General features: G+C 36.0%; 1 protein-coding gene across 1 annotated transcript in view; it reads left to right on the top strand.

Annotated features, from left to right (window-relative positions):
* The window catches only part of FAM174A (family with sequence similarity 174 member A), a 58,020-nt gene extending 36,239 nt beyond the window's left edge, over positions 1–21,781 (top strand). The window contains exon 3 of the mRNA XM_006139791.3: positions 21,021–21,781. Coding sequence (XP_006139853.1) covers positions 21,021–21,024 — 4 coding nt within the window. The 3' untranslated portion in view covers positions 21,025–21,781. The remainder of the gene's footprint in view (positions 1–21,020) is intronic.
* The last annotated feature ends 983 nt before the right edge of the window (positions 21,782–22,764 follow it).

Genomic DNA, 22,764 nt, shown 5'->3' with positions numbered 1-22,764 from the left:
AATTATATCTGCATGGGGACAGCAGGTGGCATGGTAGTTAAGGGCACTGGACTCCCACATGGCCATCTGTGGTTCAAGTCTCGGACCTGCGGCTCGCTTTCTCACTTTAATTCTCTTTCTCACTCTTTTCCTCTCTGGTGGAAATTAAAATAAATAAATAAAGGTAAATAAAATATTTTTTAAAAAAATGAATTATATCTGCTCATTTGGAACACAGTCTCTTAGTGAAAACAAGCAAGATTAAAATACATGCAATATTAAGTTTATAACATTCAGTCTCACCACCAAGAAGCCCTTAAATGATCTATAAGAAAATATAATTCTCAGTAAGTTTACTGCTAGTTGTTGACTATCTTTTAGGTTTGAACCAGATAAAGTTGCTGACTTGCATTTAAGAGCCTTATATATTATAGATACTTATCTTTATACATTGGAATAATAATAAAAGAATGTAAAATACAGTTGAGAACTGAGACTGAGAGATTAGCAGATCATTTCTTTCATCTTAGACTCACTCAAAAAAGGTGTTTACTGAGTAGGCAGGTGGTGGAGAATCACTCACTTTTTATATTGGGTTGTCAGGAAAGTTATGACATATTTTTGCATAGAAAAAAACATAGAGGGACCAGCAGTTAGTGTAATGACAGTGTCGCTGGATTCCTGTGTAGTTGACCGCGGTTTGAGTTACAGACCTGGTGCCTGGTGGCTTAAACTCATGATGGGTGCATGTATGTGCATGCCCAAGATCCCAAGAGGAGAAAGGAGAAGGGATTGCAGCGTGACCATCCCCCTGGGGGGGTGATTTCTCGCTTTCTGTCTCTCTCTTTTTCTGGGGAGCGCAAAGATCCTATAGCAAAAACCTCTCAAAAAAAAAAAAAAAAAGAACAGGGAAAAATAAATGCATCATGACTTCCCTGAAAACCTAGTAGTATTACTTTAATTTTTTGGTAAAGTTCTTATATTTAAATAAGTTAGAAGTATAGAAGTCATCTCCTCTGTGTATACACAGAAAGAGAAGACAGAAAAAGGAGGTTGTTAATTTAGGAACTCAGAGTTGTCTCCAGGAGGAACTGAATTTGAACCGCATTAACAAAACTCTACTCAAAGTGGATCAAAGATCTAAACTTAAGACCACAAACTATAAAACTACTGGTGAAAAACACTGGGAAAACTCTGGGAGACATTGGGGTAGGAAAAGACTTCTTAAGTAAGATCCCGAAAGCACAGGCAATAATCCCCAAAATAGACAGGTGGGATTACATCAGATTTAGAAGCTTCTGCACAGCAAAGGACACTGTAATTAGTGTGAATTGACAACCCTCAAAATGGGAGAGAATTTTTGTTAACTGTGCCTCAGATACGGGACTGATAACCAGAATACACAGAGAACACAAGTGACTTACCCAGAAGAAAATGATTAACCCAATTAAAAGATGGGAAAATGAGCTAAATAAGGAACTCTTTAAGGAAGACATATGAATAACCAGAAAGCATATGAAAAAATGTTCAACATCCCTCATCATAAGGGAGATGCAGATCAAAACCACAATGAGATACCACCTATCCTCAATCAGAATGGCAAAGATTAAAAACAACAACAACAACAACAAAAAAAAACTAATAAGTACTGAAGGGGATGTAGTAAAAGAGGAACACTCCTACTGTTGGTGGGAATGTAAAATGGTCCAGCCACTGTGGAGAACAATATGGAGATTCCTCAAAAAACTTCAAATAAAACTAGCATATGATACAGCAATTCCACTCCTGGGTATCTACCCAAAGGAAAGGAGCACGCTCAGTCAGGAAAGCACTAGGAAAAGAGTGTAGGAAAAGATATCTGGAGAAAAAATAGAGAAGTAAGACCTTGTGGGACACAGACATGGTTTATTATCTGTTGATGAGGATATGTATAGTATTCTCAACTTGGCTGGACTGAGGTACGTCATGCTTAATAAAGTCTCTTCACAATATAATGATGTATAGCAACTAAATGTGTGAATAATAACACTAATAATAAATGAAAGAGAAAGAAAAAAAGAGAAGGAGAACAGACAAAGAACAAAAGTTATTTCAAGAAGTAGTAAGTTCTCAAAACTTGTGAGGAAAATTGGGCTTCTAGATTCATGAGAATTCATATAGGAACAAACAAAAGAAGACTACAAGACACATTATAATCAAATTGTCAAAAGTCAAGCACAAAGAGAATTTTAAAAGCTGTAGGAGAACAGTGACTTGTTAAAAGGGAAACAATGTACTTCTCAGCAGTAAACTTTCTGGCCAGGACAAAGAATGGTATTTTCAAAATACTCAAACAGGAAACAAAAAACCCCACAAAACCTATGTATCAAGAATCTATTCTTGGGACCAGCAATTAGCGTAATGGCTATGTCGCTGGACTCCCATGTAGCTGACTGTGGTTCAAGTCCCGGACCCAGTGGCTTAAACTCACACCAGGCGCATGTGCGTGCGTGCCCAAGATCCCGAGAGGAGAATGGAGGAGAAGGGATTGCGGCGTGGCCATCCCTCTGGGGGGTGATTTCTCACTTTCTTTCTCTCTGTCTCTCTCTTTCTGGTGAGTGCAAGTGCACACGCCCTGTACCAAAAACCTCTCCAAAAAAATTAAAAGAATATATTCTTGGCCAAATTATTTTTAAAAATATAGTGTCCCTGGAACCAGCAGATGGCATAATGGTTACATCTCTAGACTCCCAGATGGCAGACTGCAGTTCAAGTCTCAGACCCAGTGGCTTTACAAACACAACGGGGTCTGTGTGTGTGTGTGGGCGGGGGGGCCCAAGATCCTGGGAAGAGAAGAGAGAAGGGATTATGGTGAGGCCAGCCCCACTTGGGGGCAGTGATTTCTCACTTTCCCTCTCACTGTGTCTGTCTGTTTCTCTCCAGCAAGTATATCCACCCAAAGACAAGAACCTCTTTAGAGAATAAAATAAGGAGGCCCATCTTCTGTGGCATAGTTGGAAGCATACTGGACTGGAGAGTTAGAAACCATGTCTTGACCACAGTTTGAGTACTTGGCTCAATTGACTTGAAAACATTCTATATGCATGTGCTTGTGCCCAGGAGTCTGGTGGACTGGAGTAAAGGAGGAAGGGGACTGCAGATCTCCAAGCCCTGTGGAGGATGCTTTTCTCACACTCATGCACTTCACACACATATGCATGCACTCTTTCATAAGTTTAAAAAAAAAAAAGAAATGGAGAGGCCATTTTTCCCAAACAAAAATCAAGAAAGTCATCATCACAAGAACAGCCTTAGAATAAATGATTAAGAGAATTTTTCAAATTGAAATGAAAACTTGCTGAACAGTGATATGAAAAGCATGAAAGCATACATTTCACGGATAAGTGTAAATATACAAAATAAATGTAATGGCGGTATGTAAAATACTTTATTATAAAAGTAAAGATAAAATTTTGTTGATACACAGCACAAAAAGAAACAAACTCTGATTAGAAAAACACAAAGTATATGTGGTAGTATAAATTTGTAGAGTTTTAGATATAATGGAAGTTAAGTTATCAACTTAAAATAGATACTTATAGCTACAAGATATTTAATGCAACCCTCAAGCTAACTACACACACACACACACAAACACACACACACAACTATCCCAGACACACAAATGTTAACGAGCAAATAAAGGGAATCACTACCAAAATATCAAATAACAAAGGATTACAGCAGAAGACATAAAACTGCAGGCCAGCAGGTGGCGTGGTAGTTAAAACACTGGACCTCAAATGGCCAACTCTGCGTTTTTGAGTCCCAGACCTGGTGACTTGAAAAACACTCTGGATGTGTGTGTGTATAAAAATCTAAGAAGAGAATGGAGTAGAAAGGATTGCAACATGGCCATTCCTAACAAGGATCATTTCCCACTTCTCTGTCTCTCTCTGGCAAGTGCATGTGACATATGGAAAAAAATCTAAAAAGTAGAACAAAACAACAACTGCAAAGCAGACACAGAACACTTAACAAAAATATTAAGTCCTCACATGTCATTAATTACTTTTGGAACCAGTGAATGGCGTAATGGTTACATCACGTCTCCCACATGGTCAACTGCGGTTCAAGCCCAGGACCTGGCAGCTTAAACCTCATGTTGGGTGTATATGTGTGTGTGTGTGTTATGCCCAGAATCCCAAGAGGAGAATGGAGGAGATAGGATTGTAGCATGGCCATCTTCCCTGGGGGGCTATTTCTTACCTTCTGCCTCTCTGCCTTTCTCTGTCTCTCTGACAAGTGAACACACCCTATGGGAAAATTTTCTCTTAAATAATAATGAATAAAGTAAAAAATAATAATTACTTTAAATATAATGAATTAAGTTTTCCAATCAAAGGCAAAGAATGGCTTCATGGACAAAAAAAGATAAAGCAATATGCTATATATAAGATGTATTTAGATTTAGAAAGACACATAGGGTGAGTGCAGAGAGAAAGATAAAGGTATTTCTTGCAAATGGTTATTAAAAGAAAGAAGAAATGGCTAAACTTATATTAAACAAAATAGACTTTAATGGGGCCAGCAGGTGGCATAATGGTTAAGGCATTGGACTCCTACATGGCCAACCACAGTTCAAGGCCTAGACCTGGTGGTTTGAAAATCATACTGGGCACATGTGTGCACATGCCCAAAATCTCGGAAGGAGAAGGGAAGAGAGGGGATTCTGTGTGGCCATCCTCCCAGGGGTTGATTTCTCACTTTACCTCTCACTGTCTCTTTGATTAGTACACATACCCTATGGGGGAAAAAAAAAAAAACCCTAAAAAATAAATAAACTTTAAGTCATAAAGTACTATATTTCCAGAGGTAAAAAGGTTATTATATAATGAAAAAAATCAATTCAACTGAGTTATGACAACTAATATGATGTACCTACATATATGTAGCACATTGACATATCTGAACAGAGAAGTTGACTATAGTAAAATAGTGAACTTAAATTCCTACTTAACCACTATACCATGAGGCCAAGCCCTGCATTTATGTCCTTTAAGACATTTGTATATCACTGGCGTTATTTTTCTTCGTTATTTGATCAGAATTCATAAGAAAAACCTTCAAGGAATGGACTTTTTTTGTTTTCTCCAGAAGACATTTGGTAATGTTCATGTGCAACCAAAATAGACTCCAAATAGCCAAAGCAATACTGAGAAAGAAAAACAAAGCTTTTGGCAGCATAGTCCTGATTACAATGTGTTATAATTTTACAGTAATCAAAACAGCATACTAGTGATTTGAAAAACAAATATATACACCACTAGAAGATAACTGAAGGCACAGAAATAAATTTGCACATCTATGGTCAACTGATCTTTCTCAGTGGTGCCAAGAATACACAGTGGTGTAAAGAAAGTCTCTTCATTAAATGGTGTGTAGAAAACTGAATGACCACATGAGGGGAAATGAAGTTGAACTTTTTTTAACATTGTGTACAAGTATCTATTCAAAATATATTATAGACTTAAATGTAAGACCCACAATGAGAAAACTTTTTGAAGATAACCTAGGGGTAAAATTCTTGCTGTTGATCTGAGTGATGACTTTTTTCAGTATTATCCAAAAGTGCAAGCAACAGAAGCAAAAGAGACAGGGGTGACAGTTGACTTGAATAACACTACAGACCAAATATACCTTATAGAGATATATTCCAAACTTTTCACCCAACGACAGAAGAATGCATGTTCTTCTCAAGTGCCTATGGAATACATTCTTTTGATTATTCACATTAGGTCACAGAAGTCTTAACAAATTAAGGTCGAAATTATTCTAAGTATCTTTTCTACTCTCCATGGAATGGAACTAGAAATCAGTAACAGCAAACAAATGGGAAAATTCACAAATATGTTCAAATGAAGGAGCATACACTTATACAACCATGGAGTCAAAGAGAAAATCAAAAGGGAATATAAAAAATCATTTTCAGGGAAAAATGAAACCATAATACAACAAAATATGAAGCACAGCAGTACTAAGAGGGAAATTAATAGCAATGCATGCCTCTATTTAGAAAGAGCAGGAAAAATCTCAAGTAACCTACCTTTATATAATACCTCGAGGCAGAAGAACATTCTAAGCCCAAGATTAGAACAAGGAAAGAAATCATAAAGATTAAGGTAGAAATAGATTAAATGGAGATTAGAAAAACAATGGAAAAGTAAAGATTTTTTGAAAGATAAATAAAATTAACAAACCCTTTAGCTAAACTAAGATTCAATACATGAAATGAGAAATGGAAAGAAGGCATTCCCATGGATGCTGCAAAAATCATGACACTATTGTGGACAATTATACGCCAGCAAATTTGACAGCTTAGAAAAAAGATGGATAAATTTCTAGAAACATGAAACCTGCCACCCCAAATCAGGAAGAATTTGAAAGTTTGAAAAAATAAAGATATTGAATCAGTAGTCCAGAACCTTTCAAAAAGTAAAAGCCCATGACCATGACTTCACAGATGAATTACACCAACATTCAAAGATAGCTAATATCTGTCTTCCTCAAACTCTTCCAAAATCTAGAAGAGAAACATTAAAACTTATTTTATAAGGCCAGTATTATCCTGATACCAGAGCCAAACAAAGCTTATTTTATAAGGCCAGTATTATCCTGATACAAGAGCCAAACAAAGATATCACAGGAAAAGAAAACTACAGGCTTATATTCCTAATAAGCAATGATGCAAAATCAGCAAACCTAATTCAGCAGCATATTAAGACAATAACATAGCATGACCAAATGGGATTTCTCCTTGTAAAGTGAGGATGTTTCAGCATACACAAAGCAATGCATGTAATATGCCAAATTAACAAAGTAAAAGAAAAAATTCACCGACACAGAAAAAACATTTGACAGAGTTCAACATTTATCCATGACAAAAATTCAAACCAGAATAGTTACAAAGGAACTTAACTTTACCACTATAGAGGTCATATATATAAAGCTCATCACTAACACAACCAATGGGGAAACACAAAATATTTTTACCTTAAGAAGGAAACACAAAATATTTTTACTTTAAGAAGATATAAGATATCTAAATTTGAAAAGAGGTAAAATTATCTCTATTTGCAGAAGATATGATCATATATGTAAAAAACAGTAAATGTTAAATAACAAACTTTCTGTTAGAACTAATCATTTTTTTAAGGCTTTTCCCATAGGCACGTGTGCTTGCTGGAGTGACAGAAAGAGACAGTGAGAGGGAAAGTGAGAAATCACTTCCCAGGGGGGATGGCCACACTCCAGTCCCTTCTCCTCCATCATCCTCCTGGGATTTGGGGCACACACGCATGTGTGTCCAGCATGACTTTCAAACCTCCAGATCTAGGACTTGAACCCTGGTCAACCATGTTGGAAATAGATATATATAGATATATCTATATATATATCTGTATTTTTTGTAGTATATTCATAATATTTTGATATTAGGGTTTTGCAGTTCTCATAAAATGAGTTGGGAAGTGATCTCTTTAAGTTTTTTGTTTTGTTTTTGTTTTTAATTTGCCTGAGGTTGGGGGCACTCAACTAGGAAAGAGGGAAGGAAAGAGAGAAAACACCACAATCCTTTCTCCATTTCTCTGTCCTGTCATGTTTTGGCGCACATGTGCACATGCATCTGGCATGCTTTCAAGCCACCTGGCTGGATTTAAACCATGTGATTGCCATGAGGGACTTGGCTCTCTTAACCACTATACCATGAGGCCAAGCCCTGCATTTATGTCCTTTAAGACATTTGTATATCACTGGCATTATTTTTCTTCGTTATTTGATCAGAATTCATAAGAAAAACCTTCAAGGAATGGACTTTTTTTGTTTTCTCCAGAAGACATTTGGTAATGAAATCAATTTCTTTAATAGATATAGGGCTATTCAGATTTTCTTTCTTTTCGTTTCATTGGTAAATTGTATTTTTATAGAAATTTTCATAATAAATTTTAGAAAGTTGTTGAAGTGATGAACTGTGTGAGTAATTTTATGTGAATAATTTTCACAAAACTGCTGTTCCTTATGATCATTTAAATACATAAATATATATGTAGATATCTACATATAAGTCTATATGTTTTTTTATATATGGAGTTGTTTTTCAGTATTTATGTAAAAATTCAACATGACTATTCTGACAATCTAATATTTTATACATATTACTTAAATATTTGAAAAATTTTGCTAGTAAAAGCTAAAAGTAAAACTGCAGTTGTGTTTGACATAAGTGTTGAGAAGCAGGATTTCCTTTTCTGTTTATTTATTGCCTTCTTTTATCATTAAATTTTTCCTATTTTAGTCTTTCACCTCCTATAGGTTATTGCTCCTATTTGGATTCCATTGACTACTAAAACCAAGTGCTCTAATAGCTACATTAATCTTACATTAATCTTACACTCTTAAAAATACAGTGTAAAATAGGCAGAGGGTTGAGAAGTGTGACATCTCTTTGCTATTATTGTTGTTATAAATAACTCCATTCAGTTGCCAAGACTGCTACAAGTATCCTGCATTGGATGGAGTAAGTTTTACAACTATTTTTACAGCACAGCCTCTGGTGACTATGGTTGCATGTGTTATATATTATGGTACTGGTTATATATTAGCCACATCTTTTTGTCAACCAAAAGCTAGTAAAAGTCATCATCAAAGAATATCAGGAAACATAAAAGTTTTTCAGTTTAGGATTTATCACTGAACTAAAAGGATGATTCCCTTGATGACTCTAATGTTGTTGATAAATTTTTCTTAGATCTACTGAAGATGTTATAGAAGTACTTTAAAATATTGATTTAATAAATACACCATTTTTGTAGCAAACCCACTTAAGGAAAGCATATTAACTTGTCTAATTAAATATAGTAACGTTGATATAAGATTAACTTTTTCCTAAATGGAATGTACCTTTTCCTATTAAAATAGCATTTCAACCAGTTCAAAACATTATGAAAGCTTTGTAAGCACACAGTTAAGATATAAACCAATATATTTGATTAATAAACTTCATAAATATGACTGTAAAATACTGTAGTCTGAGGAATGCAGAAACATGCAGTTCTACAAGTCTCCAACCTGAAATATTATTTTTAAACGATTATTTTGATCTGGCTTTTGCTCTTGAAGTAAATATTATATTTCAAATTACTTAAGCCAAATTCCAACTATCTTAATTTTTTTTTTTTTTTGAGAGGTTTTTGCTATAGGGTGCATGCGATCACCAGACAGACAGAGAGACAGAAAGTGAGAAATCACCCCCAAGGGGGGATGGCCACACCACAATCTCTTCTCCTCCATTTTCCTCTTGGGATCTTGGGCACGCATGCACACGCGCCTGGCATGAGTTTAAGCCACCGGGTCTGGGACATGAACCGCAGTCAACTACATGGGAGGCCAGCGACATAGCCATTACGCTAACTGCTTGTCCCAACCATCTTAAATTTTTAAATAACAAGTATTTGGCTCTATTTTTATTCTGATTTGCTTCATCTTTTGTTTCTTTCTTTTTTATTTTATTTTCATTTCTTTTATACATTTAACAACTATACATCACATAGCTTGTAAAGTGAAGTCTCCCATCATGAATGCACTTCACACCAGTCCAGGGGAGAATACTATACCTATTACCATCAACAGATGATATTCCATTCATGTATCTCATGAATGTCTTTCCTCTCTATTTTTCTCCTTAATATCTTGCCTCACACTCTCTTCCTTCTCTTACCCTCTTCCCACACTGCACTGTATCCAGTATCCATAACCATTTTCCATGCTTCTATACACTCTAATCTTTCTGTTTCCATCATAGAGTGTGGACAGACAGTATAAAGTGGAGATATAAGATGTCTTCATAGCCTGGCTTGCTTCACTCAGCAGTAGATCTTCCATATTCATCGACTTTCTATCAAAAGCCAGGGTCTTGTTTTTTATGACTGAGTAGTATTCTGTAGAGTATATGTGCCACACTTCTTTCATTCATCTGCTTACAGACACTCGGGTTGGTTCCATGTCTTAGCAATTGGGAATAATGCGACAATAAACAGATGTGTAAGCACTTTTCTGATTGTTTCCTGACCTTTGGATATATACCCAGTAATGGAATTTCTTAATCATATGGTAGTTCTACTTGTAGATCTTTGAGGAACCTTCATATTGCTCTCCACAGTGGCTGGACTAATTTACATTCCCACCAACAGTGTAGGAGGGTTCCCCTTTCACCACAGCCCCTAACTGGAGTTAAGTAGTATCTCATTGTGGTTTTGACCTGTGTCTCCCTTACAATGAGGGATTTGAGCATTTTTTTTTTTCATATGCTTTTTGGCTGTTTGTATGTCTTCCTTAGTTGTTTGTTCAACTTCTTTTCCCATCTTTTAATTGTATCGGTCATTTTTTTTTTCTAGGTAAACCACTTGAGTTTCTTGTGTATTCTGGTTATCAGTTCCTTATCTGAAGCATACTTTACAAAAATATTCTCGCATTCTAAGGGTTTTCGATTTACACTAGTTACTGTGTCTTTCACTGTGCAGAAACTTCTTAATCTGATGTAATCCCACTTGTCTATTTTTGGAATTATTGCCTGTGCTTTGGGTGTCTTATTTAAGAAGTCTTTGCCTACCCCAGTGTCTCCCAGTTTCTCTAATATTTTCCACCAGTAGTTTTATAGTTTGAGGTCTTAGGGTTAGATCTTTGGTCCACTTTGAGTTGATTTTTGTCAATGCTATGAGAGATAGGGATCCAGATTCATCTGTCTGCAAGTGGATACCCAGTTTTTCCAGAAACAAAGAACCTATATTGTATTAGGGTGGAACATATTCAAATACCTGAAAGCCAGGGTTAAAAAGAACAATTATGTAAATTGTATAGGTTTTCTTAGAAAGGATAAATTATTTCTGGCCTGGGTGGAAGAGTCTAACAGCACTATAGAAGGAGTGATTGTAGTAGATGCTTTTTGTAAATATCTGTTAGTGCATGATGTATCCAATGCTGTGATAGACTTTTAGCCTTACTATGAAATGGTCTAATAGTCTTGCTAAAGTAGTTTGAACTGCTCTCATTTGAAAGATAAGAAAGCTGAGACTCAGAGAATTTAGGTAACTTAGAATTCTCCTGCTGCAATCTCATTCCATTTGTTTAATATTTATTTGATTTTTACCTAAAAGAAAGTGTTTCAAAATTCTGTTCATTCTGTCTTCTGTACAAAACTCTCCATAACTCCCAGTTTTTCAAATGAAGACCGCCCCAAAATGAGGAATTTATATTGTTATATTTGGTATGATTTATTTACCTTTTCAATTTTAGGGCAAAAACATGTTAGTCTTACAGTAGAACTTCTACTAATTCTTATTGGTTCATCTCTTACTGATGTTATTTTTAAAATGAATTGTTTATTTATAAAATGAATTCCTCTTTATTTTCCAAAATCCATGCATAAATATATCAAAAAGAAAATCTTTTCCAAAGAGGTAAGTGATTTCTTTGCTTACAATTTTATAAAACAAGCTTTTTGTAGTTAAGTTTTCTGAGAAGGGTATTTTTAATATTTTCTTAAATATATCAAGATATTAACAGTGATTGATGTTGATCGTTAGGCTGTGGGGCCATTATTTTCACTGTTTCTTAGTATTATTGGGTCATCAAAAAGTCATAACACATTTTACATAGAAAAACATGAGAAGTACATCATAACTTTTCCAACAAGCCAATACATTGAAGCAATATATAATTGAATCTAAATTTCCTGAAGGAAATTTGTTATTTCAATTAGTAGGATATCACTTAGGGCTGACTCTAGGTGTAGAATCTCAGGGATCTGACTCCTCTCTGTGATTCTCTTGGTTCTGCCTATCTTCATGTGTTTGCTTCATTCTTAGGCTGGTAATAAGACATTACCAACAGATCCTGTCAAAGCTAGAGGGTAACTTTCAATAGGAGGTAGAAACTGGCTGTCCTGTGTTTCTCTTACGAATGAGAAAAAATATTTCCCCAGAAGGCCTCCAACAGAATTATTTATTGTTTTCACTATTTTATGTAGTTGGTCAGTACTTTATCATCTGTTCATTTCTAAACTAAAACCTGGGAAGGAATATGAAAGTACCAAGATTAATTCAGAATTACCATTTGAGGTGGGATGAATATTTAGTAGTTGACCGCCATTACTACTGTATCTATTATATAGTAGAAGCAGTGTTTTTGTTTAGTTATTAAAATATCTTGTACAAAAAAATTATAAAACCGAAAAACAAATCTCAGTTCTTTGACTGTTGTATGGAATCTTCAGCTCTCAGAAAAAACTGATGAAGTATTAGAAGCAACTTATTTTAACTAAAACTTACTATTATTTTTCTCAAAGAAAAATGTTGGAGGTAAACACTTATAAACCAGTCTCAAAAAAATGTAAGTTTAAAGCAGGTTTACAATACAACACCAATAAAAACAATACCTTTTTGCTATTATGCTTGATTTCAACTGAATGGTAGCATTGTTATTATTGTATAATGTACACTAGGGGATATTTTGACAATCTTGGTAACAGCTTCTAAAAGCTAGTACTTCTGTCACTTCAAGGCTAGTCTAATCATTTCTGCCAAGTATGTAATTTAAAAAGCCCTAAATTTGCTCTCTGACTACTTCTATTCTGCTTCATTAAATTTAATATTGTATTGTATGTGTTCATTACATTTTGTATTCAATGTTACTTGGCCATAAAATGTTTCCCGGTTATTAACATCAGCAAATCAGAAACAGATTTAGTATAAGTATTTAGGCAGAAGTTCTCATTAAAAAGATCTTATTCAAACAGTTACTGATTTGAAAATTGTTCTAATTTTTAAAACACTGTGTTAAATTTATCAGAATAAACACTAAGGTTATTCAAATTAAGTAGAATATAGCAGTGTATTAAAGTATTAATGTTCGTGTTAGAAAGAAATTTCTGTTCTAGGACACCCAGTGATGTGTAGGATAGTTCATACTTTCTCCTTTTAAAGTGAATTATGCCACCTATGTCATTACATTAACAAGTAACAGCAGAGAACTTCTGTACATTTTGTGTGTGTGTGTGTACTTTTCAGTGGACATTAAATGATAGGAAAAATCCTCCCTTGTTTCATTAGTAATTAGACATCACAATGCACTAATCTAATACCACCAGTCAGACATGACTTGAGCATTTGAAATGTGGCTAGTATAACTAAGGAACTTCATGTTTCATGTTATTTCATTTTAATTAATTAATATCCTAATTTAAATCGCCAGATTTGGCTAGTAGCTGTTGTGCTGGACAGCCCAGATCTAGAACAGAGATGTGTGATTGAGGTGGTTTAAGCTAATTCTACTCAGTGTAAGCTCCTCTTGAACAGATGAATCACGAGTTTCTATTCATATAACAGTTGATCCATTTAATAAGACTGCTGACCTTTGGCTCAGGACTTATTCCTGCTCTAATTGCCTGGACTGCAAAACATTAATGTGTACGATGGGGTGGGAGGACATGGGAGTGGAATGTCACTCACTGTATGGTTGCTGTATTTGGATAAGCTGGCAAAATGACACCCGGACCAGCACCTCAACTTTATGGATATGAAAAGTCCCGAGCACCATTATTAAGACATCATCCTTTCCTAGCACTGTCAGATAGTGCCTGTCAGATACAATCTAAAGACATCCTATCTTGTTTCACAGGACCTGGGAGAAAAAACTCAAGGATTCTAGTATTTGTTCTAGTATTTGTTCATTTATTTAAACAATCAATAATAATACTTTTAACTGTACTCAAATAGTTTTCCATTCAAATGTTAATATTTTATTACCATTTTAATGTTTTAAGTTTTTTTCTGAATTAGCTGTTAAGCTATCCTTAAAATAATGCCTTTTTAAAAATCATATCATTGTATAATATGATGTATAAAAATGAAAATTTTTAACACTTGGAAAATAGTCACACTGAGGTTTTTATGAAATGTACTAGTACTACACACTTGCTTTGCATCATAGAAACATATCATACAAAAGTATAGTGGTTCAGAGTGTGAGTAGGGGTGAATAACGTCTTTACTACAAGTAATAGTAAACCAGCATTTCAGAGACTCAGAAGTCTTTTTCTTGTTGTCAGTCTGCAGTAGGTAGGTCCTGGTGTTAATTCAATAACCTTTAGAGGACAAGATCAATATCTGCAATTTTCTCAAACTTTTCCTTTGGTTTTTATCTTATCTGGATATGTGGCTGCTATAATTTTAGCTTTCACACCTGTGTTTTGGCAAAAAGAGGGTGAGGAGGAAGAACCCATGCCATATCTACTTCCATATTGAGAAATCAGTTTGTTTAAAAATTGATAACTCCAAACTTAACTTTAGCTCCACTTCACTCACATGCACACAAACACACACACACATAAACACACACCAGCAGCAACAAAAATAAAACATTCTTTTGGTTTCTACCTCTGTGGAGCAGTTAGTAATGTACTAGACTGCAGAGCTAGAAGCTACATTCCAACCACGGATCAAGTTTCTGTCCCAGTCAGCATGGAAAAAAACTGGGCCTGTGTGTATGCTCCAATCCTGGTGAGCTGGAGGACCATAGGAGTGGTCATGGTATTACCAGACCTTGTGTAAGGTCTCCTCTCTCTGTCTCTTTTTCAGGTACACATGCCTTCTATCATGAACAACACCTACACCATTTTTTAGCAAACAAATGCAGAGAATAAATATGTAATAAACAGATTATAATATGTCACTATATAATTACAACATTTTTAGGTTAAATTTGGCAACTGACAAAAGAGATATTTGGGATGGGGATGTGATAGAATGAAGACATGGATTCTGAGGAATTATTCCTGAGTAGCTGTTTCCAGAGAAAACGTATGCAGGAGAATGGGAGTGTGGCATAAAGCATGGAGCATGCCAGTAGGGTGTCTTGTTTATTTGTTTGTTTTTTTAGAAGAAGGAATTCCTTCCCATAATCAGAGTAGCTGTGTGTGTGTGTGTGTGTGTGTGTCTGTGTGTCTGTGTGTCCAGTGGGAACTCTGTAAATGGTAGAAAATGGGTCATTTGACATCTGATCTAATCTTCAGATTTCAGTGACTAAACACTTCGTGGCTGAGATGTACCATGGTAAATGAGGAACATTGGGTACAATTATATAGAAATCAAATGCTTTTTGAACTTACATCTCTGAATTACTTTGACTTGCTCTTAAATCTTGATTCTTTAATAAGTCACCCACCAAGTAATATAGTTAGACTGCATCACTAAAGTCTTTCTTACTTTGGGACACTGTAAGCTTTGCTTTACCTGTTTTTGTCTCGAAGACTACCATAAAAAGGTAATCCTTAACCTTTTTTGGAAACATTTTATACCCTTTTTAAGAAAAAACAACTTTAGACTACCCAAATAACTCACTAAGATGGTGCTAGAATTTAAGCTAACCTTTCTTTTTTTTTTTTTTTTTTTTTTTTTTAAGAGAGAGAGATTTGCTATAGGGCTCATGAACTGGCCAGACAGACAGAAAAGACAGATAATGAGAAATCACACCCCAGGGGTATGGCCACACCACAGTCCCTTCCCCTCTATTCTCCTCTTGCAATCTTGGGCATACAGGTTTAAGCCACCAGGTCCAGGACTCAAACTGCAGTTTACTACAGTCGCTGACAGTATAGCGACCTAACTATTTCACCAGCTGCTGGACCCAAAATACTGTGTGCATTGATAAAGATAGTGAGGGAGAGAGAGAGATGGACTTAATGCCACAACCCTCCAGCCTCTAGTAGTTTTTGCCATAGGGCAGACTCCACCATATATTCAAGCTACCTTTCTAAGCAAGGTATTTTGCCTTCTTAGTGATTTCCAAAGTTTTATTTGTGGTTTTAAAATCAGAGAACAGGAAATTATATTTTTCTTTCTTTCCTCTTTTTTTGTTTTTCCTTTTCCTCCTTTTTCTCTGTTGCTCCCATCCCTCGTTCCTTTCTATGTCTTATCAGCACTATCCTCTCATCTGTACTTTTTCTATATGTTACTACCATAGAATATGGTTGAGCAAGGACATAATATATTTAATATTTCTGCATCTTATATGTTAATTGTAAAGAACTTGTATTTACTAATATTTATTAGTTCCACTATTTCCAGCTTAAAGTGTCCATTCAGGATTTAGACACTGTTAATAAAATGATTCCAAATTATTCCCCCTTAACTGCAATTTGATCTGTGTCTGTGGAGACTTGCATGATTATTTATTTCATCTATAACACTTATTTTAAGCTGATCACTAGGAAAGAAAAAAATAAATAAATGCCAACTTATAGAGTGATGTAATGATAGTTTTAAGTGATGCAGGAGTCATTTATACTAGCCTGCTGATAGTTTTACATCTCTCATCCCTTCTGAAAAATTTGGCAACTTCCGCTTGCGGTTGGAGCTCTTAAGAGTGTAAGTACTCTGTCGGAACAGCAGTGAGCAGAGTTTCATCTGTTGAAGTATCTTCCCTTTTTAGAGGCCAGTTTGTTTGTTGTCAAAAATAGAATTGATGCTGTTGTTCCAGTGATAAATATTTATAGCTTACTGTTCTCTTTCATGTCTATTTTTACATAAGCAGTAGCTTTTATTCCAGTGAGATTCGTGACAGAATACTTTGGAAGGTATTTGAAACATCATTGAACTTAATCTGGTAATGCTGACAGTGCATACACGGCAGAGGAAGTGACAGTACAGAGAGCTTTGACCAACTTTGTGCACACACAGACGTAACTACGTAAGAACCCCCACTTGTCTGACAGCAGTTGTTAGATGCTATCCAAAAGAAGATGCCTCCCAAGTTCACAGATGTTAAAATGGGAAAAAATATGTGTCTTAAGATATCTTGGCTATTGGGGCCAGCATGTGGCGTGGTGGTTAAGGTGACTGGATTCCCACATGGACAGCCATGGTTCAAGTCCCAGACCTGGCAGCTTGATTTCTCACTTTCCCTCTCTCTGTCACTCTGTCCCTCTCTAGTCAAGTTTTAAATAAATAAGTAAATAAGTAAAAATAAATGAATTAATAAATGAAAAATTTTTTTAAAAAGATACCTTGGCTATTTTTCCCATGCCATGATAATGTTCCACATTTTTTCAAACTGCTCCAAGTTCCCAGAGAAGGAGCACCTGAGTAGCAACCTAGGTTTCACAGAGGATGTAATAGTTGGGTTGTAGTTATTTTTAAAAAAATATGTACGATAGGGGCCGGCAAGTGGCATGGTGGTTAAGGGCGTTGGACTCCCACATGGCCAACCACAGTTCAAGTCTCGGACCTGGTGGCTTGCTTTCTCTCTCTCTCTCTCTCTCTCTGATCAAATTGGAAAATAATGATGATAATAAAAGTTAAATAAAATAATTTTTAAAAATATGTATGATAAGCAAATAAAAACATAGGAAGGAGGGAAAGTTGCATGTCAAACAAAGTTGAAAGCATGAGCCAAGATATGGCCCTGTATAAGAAGGTATGCATGGTAAGTGTCTCTAGGTTATGGGGTATATGGTGGAGTCATGAGAAATTTGTCAGAATTAGAGCCAAGTCAGGAAAGTCATGATGTAATATATACATGATAATATTATATATTATAATATTACATATATTGTAACATGATAATATTATATGTATATATTATATCATCATTCTAGTAGGATGTGTGCTTACATATATATGTGTGTGCGTGTGTGTGTATATAAGAAAAACTGAGGATGCAGATTTTTCATTGTGAAACTATTCAGAGATCATCAAATGCTTTTGAGTAAAGGAGTGATACTATCACAGCTATGTTCTAGAAGATGATTCTGGTGACTTTGTGAAGATGAATTAGAGTTTGAAAAAAACTAGAGTCCAATATTTTGAGAGGGTTTCAGTTATTAAGGTGAGAAGTACCAAAGTACAGATGGAAGCTAGTTTAAGCATTGAAGAAATTTAAAAACCTTGACCAGAAACTAGACACTGGCACAGTAATACAGTTGGATCCATGTGGAAAGGTCCTGCATTCAGGTCCCGTGGCCTCCCTGCACATGCTGACCTGGCTGAAGATTGTGTCAAGAGTCCCTGTCTGTCAGGGACCAGCAGTTGGCATAATGGCCAACTATGTCACTGGACTCCCATGTAGTCGACCGTGGTTCAAGTCCCAGACCCGGTAGCTTAAACTCACACCGGGCGCGTGTGCGTGCATGCCCAAGATCCCGAGAGAAGAATGGAAGAGACGGAATTGCAGCAATGGCCATACCCCCAGGGGGCTGATTTCTCGCTTTCTGTCTCTCTGTCTCTCTCTGTCTTTCTGGCGAGCTCACGCGCCCTATGGCAAAAACCTCTCCAACAGAAAATAAAGAGTCCCTGTCTGTGTAGTTCTCTTTCTTTCTCTCTGGCTCACTCATGCAAGAAATAAATAAGGACTTTTTAAATTTTAAAATAAGGAAGGAAGAAGGACAGATGGACAAACAAGATAAAAGTGCTACACACCACTCAGGACATGAGAAGTAGTTAGAGGTAAGCCCACATCCCACTAGAATGATGATTTTGTAAGTGATATTGTCATTATTTGAATTAAAAGGATATAATCAAAGATTAGGCTTCAGGCTGGAAGATGATGGGTTAAAAATATTTTCTACAGGAGATGTGCGTGAAGAATGTCCTCAGTATTAGGCCTATAGTTTAGTCATGGTGAGCAGGGGTTGGGGAATGGCGGTTCTACGTAGCACACAGTAGCTACTAGACAGGTTGGAAATACCCAGTTGGAATTCTGAGGAAGTCCTAACTTCCCCACTCTAGAAATATAATTCTCTTAAGTGGGAGGATTGGTCATACAGTCTTGTAAAATATATAACTACATTCAAGAAATTGTTAGACATGATGTAATATGACATCATTACTGACAGTTCTGCTTATTCACATATGTTCTGAGGTTAATTGTGAGACTTAACATGTATTTCTGAGGCCGTGCATTAAGACATTGTTCATGTGACAGGTATTTCTCTATCAGAAAAGGTTCACCTTGTGGCAGTCTTTGCTTGATATTCCTTAGATTTTCTTTTTTTTTTTTTAAGAGAGATTTTTGCTATTGGGCACATGTGCTCATTAGAGAGACAGAAACAGAAAATGAGAAATCACCCCCCCCCCTCCAGGGGGAGTGGCCATGCCACAGTTTCTTCTCCTCTCTTCTCTTCGGATCTTGGGCACGCACACACATGTGCCCAGCATGAGTTTGAAGCTACCAGGTCCAAGACTCGAACTGCAGTCAGCTACATGGAATCCAGAGTCGTAACCATTATGACATCTACTGGTTCGTATTCCTTAGGTTTTCATAAGTGGTCCAAATTCAAACACAGTTTAGTGATAGATTTCAGATTAGTTTCAGTTCATTTTGTTTTATTTTCCTCCTATATGAAAAGGAAATTTCGATTCTATAAATTGGGTTTTTTCCCTAATACATAAATTCATTATTATAATAATCATGCCTTTCAACATTAAAAGGACTAGAATTGAGTGAAAATGGAATCTAACTATAGCTTTTTTTATAACCATCGACATGTTTTTTAAAAGCTTAAATTTACTTTCAAAATATGTTAGATCACTAACTTAAACTAATCATTTGGAGCATTTGGAGATATGTTATAAATTGTTTAAAATTCAAATAAAACAACAGAATGAAAAAGAACATCATTCATCCTCAGTCATATCTCCAATGAAGTTCTAAATAGTATTGATGATTATAATATAAAGGAGGATTTATAAATTTAGTAAAATGTGTACACCTTTGACTATTCCTTTGGATTAACTAAATATTTTTGATTATGATGGTTTTTAAAACCAGAAATTTCTTAGAAGCCAGGATTTAGGTTAAATAATGATAAAGTTGCATAAATAGGGGGCCAGCAGAAGACAAAGTGATGTCGCTGGACTCTCACATGGCTGACTGCAGTTTGAGTCCCAGACATGGTGGCTTGAAAATCATGCCAGATGCATGTGCATATGTGCCCCAGATCCCAGGAGGAGAATGGAGAAGGGATTGCAGCATGGCCATCTTCCCTGGGAGGTGATTTCTCACTTTGCCTCGCACTGTCTCTGTCTCTCTCTCTCTCCTAGGCAAGTGCATGTGCCCTGTTACAAAAAACTCTAAAAAAAAAAAGTTGCATAAATAGAATAAAGGTCTATAAAAATGTGTGTGATGAAGATATAACTTTATATTATCATAAGCTAGTCAGTAAGAGAAAAAAAATGGGCAAACTTTCCCCATTGTATGTGTTTACCAAAAGCCTGTCTCCCCTACAGATAATTGTTGTTAGCATGTTATAAATGTCTGAAGCATATTTTATTTCACAAAGTATATTTATAGGCCTCTAGTTTCAATTAATTCTCATGTCTAAGTGTTTAGTCAGTTAAAGGATTGCATTACAGAAACTATAGTAGTATCTATTGCATATTTAAGTTAGTCATATATGAATATTATAAGAGTATACCTTTATTTGAATGTGACATAGACCTTAACTCTCACAGTACTTATATATAGATTACCTATGAAAAGTTAGAATTATAATTCAAAAGACAATATCTGAAATAATTAATATAGACAAAACAGTCATTTCTTTTATCGGTATCCTTCATTATAATTATTTATGATTAGGGACCAGCAGTTAGCATAATGGCTATGTCGCTGGACTCCCATGTAGTCGACCACGGTTCGAGTCCCGGACCCCATGGCTTAAAACTCACACCGAGTGTGTGTGCGTGCGTGCCCAAGATCCTGAGAGGAGAATGGAGAAGGGATTGCGGTGTGGCCATCCCCCTGAGGGGGTGATTTCTCATTTTCTGTCTCTCCGTCTCTCTCTGTCTGGCAAGTACACCCCTCCCCCATAGCAAAAACCTCTCCAAAAAAAAAATTATTTATGACTCAATACTTTAATTATAGTCTTTCTTCCCTCAAATCTTTCTGAGTATTATAAAATGTATTTAAACATGTTCCAGAAGAGGCATTTATAGTTGTTTTTTTTCTTCCAGATAAGCGTGCCTTTTGATGAGAGGACTTCGTCTTTCTACAGTGAAGAGCAGAATTTCTATGTTTAAGGAATAAGAAGCCACTATGTAAATGGGGGTGGGGTATTTAAGTTACATATATTATGACAACCTTTAATTTGTTGTTGCATTAAATGTATCATTTTGTTATATTTTTTTGTATAGAAGTGCTCTATTAATAGGCTCTGAGTTGTTGGGATGAAGTGTACTGTATTAGTTTATCTGTTTGAAAGTTACTTTAAAGCAAGGCGTTATATGATCACTTTTTGTTTCCTGCTTACTACAGTACTGTAAACTTTTCTTATACGTACTAATTGGTTAAGGTTGATTATTTTTGCTGATGTCATATTTCAAGGAACTGTAAGTCCCAACAACCAACTGGTGTGTAAAAATAATTAAAATTTTCCTTTACTAAGACATATTTCCCATTTTTGTGGGGAAAGGAAGCTGAATTTATTACTTTGTGTTGAGTTTTTTAAAATATTAATAAATGTCTGAGTTATTATATGCAAAACAATAAATGTGATCTAAAACACTTTCAAAGTGGTACAGACTAAATGTGTTCATAAATCTAAAGACTATGACATTGGGCCAGAGGGCGGTGTTGTACTAACCCGATGCCCTATAATGTCGAACTCACAGAGGAGGGTGCCAGGTTCACGTCCTGAGGTCTCCCTGTACCCACCAAGCAGACACATGCACCCATTGATCCATGCTGACTGAGGCTAGAGATGGGCCGTGTTGTGAAGAATGTGGCAGGGTGCCTGTATGTGTCTCAGAAAAAAATAAATAAATCGACTTTAGAATTATATATTGATACATGTATTTTTATATGATTTCTGGAGAAATATGTCAAAAAGGGACTATATTTTAACAACTTCTATGTAAGGTAAAATATCTCCTTTGATTAGATATTTTATAAACTTGTGAACTTCAAAATTTATTTATTTATTTGCTGTAGAATGAGAGGTAGAAATAATCATGAAAGCAGTATAGTTGATGTATGTGAGAGTAAAGAAGTCAAATAAGTGCATAGACTTTGGAGTCAGACACACCTATTTGCAAGACTAACCTCATTATCCCTGAACAGATTACTTGACCTCATTGAGCTTCAGTTGTTCACATTCTAAAAATCAGAGACTCAGGAAAAGCCTGGGTCACGCCGCCGTTGTTGACGGGACCAGGGAGGTATTTTAACTGTGTATGTCAGTGGGGAGTTCATGCAGAGTTAACAGGCCCTCTCCGATTCACATTAGGGTACTACACGAATTTATTTCTCAGGGCAAGCAGATGGCATAGCAGTTTTATGGCTGGAGTTCCACATGGCTGACCACGGTTGAAGTCCCAGAGCCAGGGTCTTGAAAATCATGCCGGGCGCATGTTTGCATGCATGCCGAGGATCCCAGCAGGAGAATGTGGCCATCTCCCCAGGAGTGATTTCTCTCTTTTCCTCTCACTCTCTCTGTCTTCCTCCCTGGAACCACTTGTGCGTGCTCTAAAGCTAAATAAATAAATAACAAGAATAATTTATTTCTCACTCATGTCACAGGTTTGTTATGACCTGCGATTCTGCTCTGGACCAATGCTGATAGGAAAAACTGCCTTGAATCTCGTCTCATAACCTAATGTCCAGACCTGATGAATTGCATGTCCGCTCTTAAGCTTTTGACTTGAGGGGATAGATTTAAATTCCACCTACATTTTTTGGTGGAAACAAAAACCTTAGGCT

This window comes from Tupaia chinensis, unplaced genomic scaffold, assembly GCF_000334495.1.
Source record: "Tupaia chinensis unplaced genomic scaffold, TupChi_1.0 Scaffold000002_1, whole genome shotgun sequence".
Lineage (NCBI taxonomy): Eukaryota > Metazoa > Chordata > Mammalia > Scandentia > Tupaiidae > Tupaia > Tupaia belangeri.
The sequence above is the reverse complement of the archived record's forward strand: the minus strand, read 5'-3'. Positions and strand labels throughout refer to the sequence as shown.